The sequence below is a fragment of the Coenobita brevimanus genome, chromosome 46 (assembly GCF_032717465.1).
Source record: "Coenobita brevimanus isolate Jiangsu-jjx chromosome 46, ASM3271746v2, whole genome shotgun sequence".
Taxonomy (NCBI): Eukaryota; Metazoa; Arthropoda; class Malacostraca; order Decapoda; family Coenobitidae; genus Coenobita; species Coenobita brevimanus.
In genome coordinates, this window is record NC_136999.1 from 53,350,262 (window position 1) to 53,362,194 (window position 11,933).

General features: G+C 41.9%; 1 protein-coding gene across 1 annotated transcript in view; it reads left to right on the forward strand.

Annotated features, from left to right (window-relative positions):
• LOC145398734 (uncharacterized) overlaps positions 1-11,933 on the forward strand; it is a 71,999-nt gene that overhangs the window by 59,750 nt on the left and 316 nt on the right. Inside the window, exons 12-14 of the mRNA XM_080271532.1 lie at positions 6,022-6,148; positions 8,692-8,812; positions 11,847-11,933. The exon at positions 11,847-11,933 is cut by the window's right edge and continues 316 nt beyond it. Coding sequence (XP_080127658.1) covers positions 6,022-6,148; positions 8,692-8,812; positions 11,847-11,933 — 335 coding nt within the window. The remainder of the gene's footprint in view (positions 1-6,021; positions 6,149-8,691; positions 8,813-11,846) is intronic.

Here is an 11,933-nt window from a genome sequence, read left to right on the forward strand (position 1 = left end):
TGCTGGAGGTGGGGCTGGAGCTAGCTCTGTGGCTAGGGTGAGAAGTGGTTGGAAGAAGTTCAGGGAGCTCTTGCCTCTCCTGACATTGAGAGGGCTCTCCCTACGTGCTAAGGGGTCTTTGTATGCAGCATGTGTTAGGAGTGTAATGCTGTATGGCAGTGAGACCTGGGCAGTGAAGGAGGAAGACATTCGCCGGCTCAGACGTACAGAAGTGACAATGATTAGGTGGATGTGCAGTGCGTCCCTGCGTCCAAGGCCTGGAGGGGCTGGGTTTACAATGGAAGAGCTGAGAGGTAGGATGGGACTGGAGTGTATTGGTGTTGTGATGAGGAGAGGTAGATTGAGGTGGTTTGGACATGTGGAGAGGATGGGGGATGATAATTGGGTGAGGAAGGTGAGAAGTGTTAATATTGGGGGTGGGGTTATGAGGGGTAGACCGAGAAAGACATGGGACGAGGTCATTAAGTGTGACCTTAGGGTCAAGGGACTGAACAGGGAGGCTGCAATGGATCGTGCAGCGTGGAGAGCCGCCATTAGGTGACCAAGGCCGACACATGCAAGCATGTTGGAGCCTTTAAAAAAAAAAAAAAACGAACACAAATGGAGCCGGACATGGGAAATGAAATTCAATGGAAAGAAATGTAAAATATTGGAAATGAGTAAAAGTACCAAGAAGCCATCATTGAATTATTTGTTGGGTAATGAATTAATCACAAAAAGGAGAGAAGAGAAAGATTTGGGAGTGCTGGTCCAAGATAGTTTGTCACCAGAAAAGCACATTAACGAGATAGTTGGAGAGACTTATAAACTCTTGACTAACATAAGAGTAGCATTTCATTATATGGATGAGGAGATGATGAAAAAATTGATAGTGGCCATGATCCACCCCAGGTTAGAATATGCAGCGGTAGTGTGGTCCCCACACAAAAAGAAAGATATAAACAAGATTGAGAGAATACAAAGAACAGCAACCAAGATGGTCCCTAGTCTGACAGACCTGTCATACAGAAAGAGGCTGGAAAAACTGGATTTGCCTTCCTTAGAGGAAAGGAGAAAGAGGGGAGACATGATTGCAGTGCTCAGGACCATGGTGGGAGTAGATAAAATTGACAAAGAAGATCTGTTTGTATGGGATAAGAGAGCAACAAGAGGACACGGAATGAAATTGAAAAAGTCAAGCTGCTTGAAGGATATCAAGAAATATAGCTTTCCTTACAGAAGTATAGACTTATGGAATAGCCTGGACAAAGAGATCGTCCAGTCTAAAAACTTAAACGAGTTTAAAGCTAAATTCGACTTACTGAGAAACAGCGACGGAAACCCACGAGCATAGTACATTCCGTGTACTGTATATCACAATTAGGTATATTAGGTAAATACTTAAATATTTGTAACGACTTGGACAAAGAGGTGGTGCATGAGAAAAACATTCATGTGTGTAAAGGTAGACTTGATAAATGTGGATATGGAGACAGGACAACACGAGCATTGCTCATTTCCTGTATACTACAAATAGGTAAATACAAATAGGTAAATACACACACACACACGACTTTCAAATTTCGTTGCCAGGCCAGCTGACTTCCCGTGTGAGCTAGAGTTTTTCCGCGTGTTGATATGACCTGTCGCATTATGCTGAGTGCATTAGAATACATATTACTCAACTGCATGTTACTCAAGGATTGCATGTTTACAGTATGTTGCACTGTGCACAGTAATATTGGTTGATAGTAAATAGTAATGCTGTATAGCATTGAGGCTGAGGAACAAAAACAGTTTTAGTAAATGGCACTAAATTGGGTTAGGAACAGTGTACCACAGGGAACAGTACTTGGTTCCTATTATTATATACGTTATATAAATGATCTGGACTTAGGAATCACAAACAGCATTAGCAAATTTGCTGATGACACAAAAATAGGGCGTATCATTAACCCAACTGATGACTGTGTTAACGTACAAAAGGATCTCGACATCAGCGACCTTCATCCAATCACTTGATGTAGTGCTGCCTACTTCCTTCACCTTTATCATTCTTTTATGTGTCTACCCATTCCCATGTTTCTTGTCACTTTTTATTACGCTTCTTTCCTTTTCTGATGGTTTTACATTGTGTGAGAGCCTAATGGTTTCCTGTAAGCCAGGAAACCATTTACAGTGCTGGGGGGTAACCACATAACCAGCCCATATGTGTTCCCTACATCATTGTTTGGATTAGAGGAGGGTTAGTGCCCCTCCCCACAAAACAACTAACTCAGAGTCAAATTGCCACCCCTTGCAGGATTATGGCATCTGGCAGTAGGTAGATAGATAGTCTAAAGACTGGCAGGTAGAATTTAATGTGGGAAAATGTAAAATACTATATTTGACATGGGCAAGACCATTGGAGACACTGAATACAACTTAGATAATAAAGAAATTAATAAATCAGAAAGTGAAAGAGATCTAGGAATTATGGTTAGTAAAGACCTCAGATCAAGAGAACAGTGTATTCTATCTGTCTGTCAATTGCCAGATGCCTCAATCCCATAAGGGGTGGTGGCCACAAACAAATTGCCTCCATGTCGCCCTGTCCCCCGCATTTCACTGCCCTTCTCCCAGCTCACACCCCCTCTCTTTTATATACCTCTCCACTCCATTCCTTCATCTCATCCTTGGCCTTCCCCTCCCCCTATCCCCCTCCACCTCACTCATATACAGTCTCCTCGTCAGTCACTTGTTCGTCATCCTCTCCTTATGACCAAACCACCTCAATGTATTATTCATAACGCTTTCTATCACATCCACATCACAACACTCCTTCACTTCCTCATTTGTCAGTCTGTCTCTCCATGTGACTCCATATGCTCCTCTCAAATAACTCATATCCACTGCTCTCACTCGTGACTTGTGTCCTTCCAACAACGTCCAAGCTTCACTTCCGTACGTTAGAATTGGTATCACAATACTGTCATGCAGCCAATTTTTTACTTCCATGCTCACTTCCCTGTTTCTTATCACTACTTTCAAAGAACCAGCAACCTTTCTTCCTTGTTGTACCCTTTCAAGCACTTCACTCTCTAAACTTCCATCCCTGCTTATCACACTCGTTTCGTTTTTTTCGTTTCGTTTTTCGTTTTGTTTTTTAAAGGCTCCAACATGCTTGCATGTGTCGGCCTTGGTCACCTAATGGCGGCTCTCCATGCTGCATGATCCATTGCAGCCTCCCTGTTCAGTCCCTTAACCCTAAGGTCACACTTAATGACCTCGTCCCATGTCTTTCTCGGTCTACCCCTCATAACCCCACCCCCAATATTAACACTTCTCACCTTCCTCACCCAACTATCATCCCCCATCCTCTCCACATGTCCAAACCACCTCAATCTACCTCTCCTCATCACAACACCAATACACTCCAGTCCCATCCTACCTCTCAACTCTTCCATTGTAAACCCAGACCCTCCAGGCCTTGGACGCAGGGACGCACTGCACATCCACCTAATCATTGTCATTTCTGTACGTCTGAGCCGGTGAATGTCTTCCTCCTTCACTGCCCAGGTCTCACTGCCATACAGCATTACACTTCTAACACACGCTGCATACAAAGACCCCTTAGCACGTAGGGAGAGCCCCCTCAATGTCAGGAGAGGCAAGAGCTCCCTGAACTTCTTCCAACCACTTCTCACCCTAGCCACAGAGCTAGCTCCAGCCCCACCTCCAGCACACAACATGTCTCCTAAATAACAAAACTCTTCCACACACTCAAGAGATTCACCAGCAAGTTCAATTCTTTCACGTCTGACGATCTCCACCTGCTCACCCCGGCACGCCGTACACATAAAATCAGCATTATCTCGCAGTCTACCTCTGATACCACTACATCTCTTATGCACCCATTTATCACACACAACGCACAAGATGGAATTACTTCCCACGCCCTTGTGGCAAACTGCACATGGCCACTCTCCCTCGTCTTTGACAGTACCGCCACCAACCGTAGATATCATCACTTTTGTTTTATCTGCATTTACCCTTAAACCCTTTTGCCCCATACCATCTCTCCACTTCCTAAACCTTTCCTCCGCCTCCCTTTCATTCTCTGCAATCAACACCAAATCATCAGCATACAACAACTCCCACGGGAGTCCGTTTCTAAAGTCACGTGAAAGGGCTTCAAGTACCATGATAAACAACATGGGACTCAAGACTGACCCCTGATGCACACCAACATTCACGGAAAACTCATCACTCAAATCTCCATTCACTCTCACCTGGGTGTGAGCACCCACATACATGGCCATAACCACCCTAACCAGCCACTCCTCCAAGCCAAGCTTTCTCATTGCCCACTTCACCACCTCTCTAGGGACTCTGTCAAAGGCCTTTTCCAAATCAACAAAAACAAAATAAAGATCCCTTCTCCTACCAATATATTTTTCCTGAAGCTGTCGAACAATGAATATGGCATCAGTGGTCCCCCTACCTGGCATAAACCCAAACTGCATCTCATCAATATTCACTCTTTCTCTAATCATACCTTCTAAAACTCTCTCCATTACCTTCATTATCTGATCTAAAAGCTTTATACCTCTATAATTCCCTCTTTCCAGGGCATCACCCTTCCCTTTATACACATTTACAATTACACTCTTCAGCCAATCATCTGGGACAACACACTCATAAATAATCCTATTTATCAGGTCAGTGACTAAACTCACCCCTATATCGCCTGAGGCCTTCAACATTTCGGCAGTCAACCCAGACACACCTGCTGCCTTCCCCACCCTCATCCTGCCTATTGCCTCACTCACAGTAGCAGTATGGTGTATTAATGTGAGAAATAAAACAAATTGAGTTGTAGGATTTATTTCACAAAGTGTGAGCAGTAGGTCATCTAAAGTCTTCATCTGGCATTAGTAAGGCTACATTTAGACCAAGCAGTGTTTTTTTTTTTTTTTTTTTTTTTTTTTTTTTTTTTTTGTCCGACTCTGGGCATAGGCTTTACAGCCTGCTATCAAGGCCCAGCAGTCCTCCTACATACCATACACCTCTACATGTCACCACTTCGGCGCTAACACTCACCGTGCTTATTGAATACATGCTAGGGCTGTCTCATACAGGACTGGTGTATTGGTATTAGCGGGGGTATTTTTACGACATGTCGGCGGGTCTTCTGGTAGATCAGTAAAGCCTGATTTAATGAAATTCAAATCCTTAAACTGTTCTCTGCCCCAGCCAGGATTTGAACCTGGGTCCGTTAGGACCGCACGCCACCTCTCTACCGGTTGAGTCACTGCCTCCCCAGTTTTGGTGTCCATACTATAGATTGGATAAAGATTTGTTAGAAAATGTACAAAGAATAACAAAATGATTCATGATATGCGGAACCTTTCAGTTGACGACAGACTGAAAAGACTAAATTTGAACTCAGTCGAGGGGTATAGAATAAGGGGAGACTTAATTAAAGTGCTTAAGATGATTAAAGGAATAAACGAAGGAGATAAATTATTTGCAAAGTATTTAAAGTTAGCTTACAGGATAGAAGTAGAAGTAATGGTTTCAAACTAGTTAGGTTCTACTTTAGTAAGGAAATAGGTAGAAACTGGTATGGCAGTTGAGTCGTGGATGAATGGAATAAGCTACTTAGTGATGTAGTAGTCACTGCTCCTTCTATTGAGAGTTGTAAGCATAGGCTAGATAAGTATATGAAAAATAAGGGTTGAATATAAAAGATCTCATAATAACCAGTACTACTTACTTCCTTTTCCTTTTCAGGTTTCACTACAATCGTCTCTTTTCTTCTTTCGCACTTTCCTATAACATGTCCATATCAGTTTTTCTGGACTGCATGGTGTTCCTTCTGACTTTGTCCTGTCAATTCGGTTGGAGGTTTGGTGGGTGGGAGAGAGCCTTCTTTGCTCTCCTTGTCTTATTCTAGTAGTTTAATCACTCTTGTTAGAAGCTGCCAGCTGGCCTACTGCAGTTATTCTCTCATCTTTTGTTCTTATGTTCTTAGGATACTTAAATGATTTCATCCAACAGACTGTGGTGGATGATGCATCAGACAGCGAGGAGAAGAGACTGCTTTCCCCAGATTTCAAACTTACTGAACTTAACACCCCGTCAGTAGTCCCAGATGAACCAGACGAATATGAGGAGGAAAATGCTGGTAAGAAGTCTTAGCTTATGGTCTGCTTGCCTGCTGATGTAATGGGTAAAATGCATCACTTGAAAGCTTATGGTTTTCTGGCCTGGTGATGTTATAAAATGCATCACATGGAAGCTTATGGTTTTCTGGCCTGGGGATGTTCATTCAGTAGACAGCAGAGGAAGAAATCCATCTGTTTTTGTTATTACTGTACATAGAATTTTGAAATGGTAATGCTTCATTCCAGTAATGTTGCTGTGTGTCCTGCCCCTTCGTAACAGTAGTACTGTAATTCATAACAAAAATAGGCAGTAGACGTCATAGCAGAATGTGACATCATAACACATGACGGATAAGCGGCAGCCCTGGTCCCACTCCCACTTCACCTCTTGCATCCCACCAAGGTCTAGCCATGTTACTGTGATGTGGTTTTTTGTGTTGTAACTGTTGAGAGAGATTGTTGACCCTTAGCCATGCTGTGACGATAACATCGGTGGTGGGGGTGGAGGGAGAGTTCCTGGTAGATATGCATTATCATCATGCTGGTATGCAGTCTAATCTTTGTTACTGTTATGTTAATGTTAACGTTCTTTAATTGTTATAGGTTGTTATAGTGATTATATGATGGTGGGTTCAGTCAAGGTCTTTTATGTGGGGTATGGTGGGCAGAAAGGGTAAAAGCAGCACTTTTGGAAAGTGGCCAGACTGAGTTGTGCAGGTATGCATGAAAACAAATTGCTTGAGTACTGCGATTTTGAGTACCGCAGTCCATGTTCAGGCTATGTTTACCGTGTTACTTGAGGTTTGAATGCACACGATGAGCTGGCGAACCAACAATAAAGCAATGAAGAGTACAAACTATGGTAACATAGGGTGGTGGTGCAGAGGCAAAGGTCACTATCCACTAGGCCAGAGGAACTGGGTTGGAATCACTGCACACTATTCAAGAGGAGTAGGATTTGAATCTCCACACTAGTGGAAGTTTTTTTTTTTTTTTCTTTTCTTTTTTTTTCCCTACCTCAGATAAGCCCTGGAGTTACCTGGTATGGCTTGAGGGGTACTTGCCAACTTGTTGGTGGGGGAGGGGGGGAGGAAGGCCTTCCACATTATTACCTTCCATTGTAGGCCTTTTCTTTGGTGCCATAGCGAGAGAGAGGTTGCTGCTGTGGCCATTTGGAACTGTGCTCAGTGCTCATTCCTGACCATGTACAGAAGCCAACATCTTTCCTCTTCTTGTGTGATGCCTTGTAGCTCACAGTTTGAAGTATTTAAAAAGAATAATTTTTCTGTTTATTATCCAAATTTGAATGCATTATACTCCACAACCATTGCAAAATCATCCTATGTTTCGTAGAACATTTATGTCTTAGAATGACCTCAGGAATCATTCATTTTCATTCACCTCGTAAAATTAATACAACTCATGGAACTTAAATACAGTAATCCCTCTAATATCCGGACGCCCAATAACCGAACATCCCCACTAACCGAACCTTATCGTCCTGGGATCAAACATTCCCAAAATGGTCCGAAAATCCAAAAAAATTGGAAAAAAAATCGATTTTTTGCCGTCCGTAATTTGAACTTGCCGCGCGCGCCGCGTGAGAGCATTGTTTTGGTTCGTCATTCCTCCGACGTCCGATAGAGCGCCGCTGCATCCTCCCCACTTCCCGCCTGTCTCTCACCGCGACAAGACCTACGCTCTTCGCCATGGCTTGGGAAAAGTTAATGTGCAACACTTAAATTTAATGGAACATTATTTGGACTAAAGTGAACACTGTGAAAAGAACGGACTTCTGTGTGTTAGTGACTAAGTTCAGTGCAAGACTTCAGGAAGAGTGTAGTGCAAGTGCTTCAGGAAATCGTTCTTACTGTCAGAGTCCGAGAGGAGGCGGTTATTCATCGAGGTGGCCAGGGACTTGCTGTAAGTAGCCAAAATGTTTCATGTTGTACTATTTTCCATACTATATTTACCAGAATGTTTCATATTGTATTTTTTCCCATACTATACTTACCAGAAAGTGTCATACTGTACTTCTTTCCATACTAAACTTACCTCATGCATGTGCAGTAGGAATGTGTTTTTCAGAGTTCGGTTAGGTTCGGTTAGGTTAGGTTCGGTTAGAGTCCATAAGTACCAGAATGTTTATTAATGTATGAACATACTTCTAAACCCACATTTTATGTGTCTATTGCATTTATTTCAGTCATTTATGTGCCTTATTGGTGTGATTTGGGTGTTAAATAGGTGCTATGCATGTCCGGAGGGAGTTGTATAGGTGTTTCTCTGTGTTAGGGTCCGTAAGTACAAGTCCATAAGCTGGGGCCCAATATCCGGACAAAACCAATATCCGAACCTACTGATGGCTCTATTGATCCGGATATTGGAGTGATTACTGTACTGTGTGTGTGTGTGTGTGTGTGTGTGTGTGTGTGTGTGTGTGTGTGTGTGTGTGTGTGTGTGTGTGTGTGTGTGTGTGTGTGTGAGAGAGAGAGATTTACTGTATGTTTTTTTTTTTTTTTCTTTGTTCCTAATTTTGCAGCACCTGACTTTGTACCTACAGATCATGCACAGAAGAAAAAGAGAGGTCTGGGCAGCCTTAACCTGAAAGGATTTTCCAAGATTTATGGTTCAGAAAAACAGCACCATGGAGACTCACTATCTACATCATCCCAGCATAGAAGGTACCAAGTTCCTTCCACATTCTACATCCACACAGCTTCAGCATCTTAATTCCTATTCTAAATCCCTGTTTCTACTTTCTCTTCCTTCACTGTCTCTTTTCTAGTTAAACTTTTGATAGTAAATGTGCTTACATAAAATCTATGAATCATAAACAATCCACAGTGTCCTCATTGTAATGCATCAGCTCACCACAGTACACTTACTTGCATCATGTACTATACCTCAGTCCCATAACATAGATAATCATTCATTATAACCTCACCAAAAGAGCTATGGAACCATCCGGATGAAGTGGCTGGTTTGGTGCAGTTCACTGGGTTTATGTTTAGGTTAGCTTGGAGTCACAACAACAAGAATATAATATAATATAATATAATAATAATGATAATAATAATCCATCCATCCATCCATCATCCAATCCTACATTGCCCCACGAGGAGCGTAGGAGCCCGGGGCTAGGCAGTTGGTCCCGACATTTAAGATGAGAGTGACCAGCCTCACTCATCCCTGAATGGCATTACACGAGCAATCAACCCTAACCACCCCTTGGATATAAACCTTCACTAGCTCAATCCGATTGGAGCGCAATAATTACCCACTAAACCATCAGGAGCCAAAATTTGGTTATATGGTTACCACCCAGCTTAGTAAATGGTTTCCTGGTGCACGGGAAACCATTTGGCTTGTCACTCAGTGTAAAGTCACCCATAGGCTGAAGGAAGTGGAAAGAATGAAGGAAAGAAAGACAGAAGAGGGAGTGTAAAGTCACCCGTAGGCAGAAGGACAAGGAAAGAATGAAGGAAAGAAAGACAGAAGAGAATGGAAGGAAAGAAGGATGGAGAGGAAAGTGCAGACACCCGAGAGCAGCACTACATCGAGTGAGTGGATGGTGAGTGCCCCCACCTACCACAAGATAATAATAATAATAATGATATTGATTAGTAGTGGTAGGTGGGGGCACTCACCATCCACTCACTCGATGTAATGCTGCTCTCGGATGCCTGCCCTTTCCTTTCTTTGTTCCATCTTTCCTTCCTTCCTTCCTCTTCAGTCTTTCCTTCCACCACTCTTTCCTCTTCTTTATGTCTGCGAGTGACTCTACGCTGTGTGAAAAGCCAAATGGTTTCCTCTACACCAGGAAACCACTTACTATGCTGGGTGGTAACCATATAACCAAATTATGGTGCCTGGTGGTTTAGTGGGTAATTAAGGCACTCTGCTTGGATTGAGTTGGTGCAGGTTTATATCCAAGAGGTGGTTGGGGGTTATTGCTCACGTAATATCACTCAGGGATGAGTGAAGCTGGCCACTCTCATCTTAAATGTCAGGACCATCTTGCCTAACCCCAGGCTCCAACGCTCCTCATGGGGCAACACTTGATTAGATGTTGATGGTGATGATTATAATCATCATCATCATCATCGTCATCATCATCATCAATCATCTGGTCTTTTGTTTCTCAAAAATGGAAGCCAAATCTATTCGATCCTTTGCAAGTACCATTCGTGTTCTGCTTCCCAATATAGTTTATGCAGAGAACTGATGGATGGACTGTACAATGGAAAATTATCACATACAGTGACTGTTTTTACTACTTCAGGACAGTTATAGTCAAAGACAGATCAGGGTTCATTGTTATATATATATTTGCTAAATTATTGAAAACGTTGGTCAACTTCAGAACATATCAGATGGTGGTCTACATTACTGCAGTTTCTAAACATGACAGTCTTTTTATAAGAAGTGGCTTTTGGGATTTATACCAGAAATGATCAAAGCATGGTCAGGGGTGAACTGAATCAACCTTCACATTTAAGACTGTATTTAACTGCAACTAGCATGGGATATGATCAGATCAGTGATATGTCTTGAGATGTGCATTGAGTGATACATATGATTTAAAAAATATTATTCTGGTTGATAAGTTGAATGAATTCAACTGTGATTTCTCAGTCTAATAATTAAAATAGCCACAAGCAAACACTTCACTAGATTTATGAGAAAATGCTTTGAAAAAGTGATCCGCCACTGCCATAAAATATCGATCCATGCTAGAATGGCCTGGTCTGTAAACAATTGCAATTCTGATAATTTCGTGAAGGAAATTTATACTTAATTCAAACAAAGATGGGACTCAATCAGAATTTATATTAAGAACTTCGTGAGTGTAACGGAGGAGATGCTGCACCTCCACCTAAATGGACAGCAGCAGACCTGGGAATGTTTATTATGGAATAAGTCTCAGGCAAAGCACTGCAAATAATATTAATACTGAATTCACACAACCGAGTTTCAGTCAGACACAAAGTGTCAAGCTCTTGCTGATTTAAAGTTTTGGTTTTCAGATGGAACTGATGTTTAGAAGCAGGTCCAGATAAAAAAAGAGGAGCTACTAAGGCTAAAAGGGGCCCCCCCCCACAAGACTGACTACTGATGTTAAAAATTTCATGCCCCTTAAATAGAAAGAACATCAAACACTTACATAGGCTAGGTATTATTTTAAAATGTGGTGGGTGTCTATACTATTGAGGTATATGAACAGTAGTCTTAGGGGACTCCAAAAGATGCTATGTCACAGGGTCCCAGAATTCTTAATTGATTTCTGTTTAGAAGACTGAGTTTTATCTGACTAAAGGAGGGTGTTGTAATTTTTTAGTGGACTAAATTTGTGTATACAGGTAGTAAGACTGAAATCAAAGAGTATGAAATGCAACAGTCACATTATTTCAAAACCAGTAAAGTACCTTCAGTTGGTTGAAAAATATTCCCTTTTTATGTATGATTCAAACATTATTACTTTTCTTGTAGTACATTTAGTCTGACAAAGATCTCTAGCCTCTTTCAGATTAGCTGATGGACAACTGTAATCAGATTTGATGTTTGATTAGCTAGTAACTAAGGAGATTTATTCCTACTTCATAATTAAGACTCAATGAATTTCATGCAGCCTTGATGTAGTGTGGAATTTGTACTGTAACCAAGTTCCTTCAGATGAAAGCAAAAAATGTAGTACAGCTTTGTATTTCTTTTCAGGAGTGGTGAATCTGATGGCGAAGAGGAATCTCAAGATGACACACATCATCACCATCCTTCCAAACCAGATGCATCGACTCCCAGAAA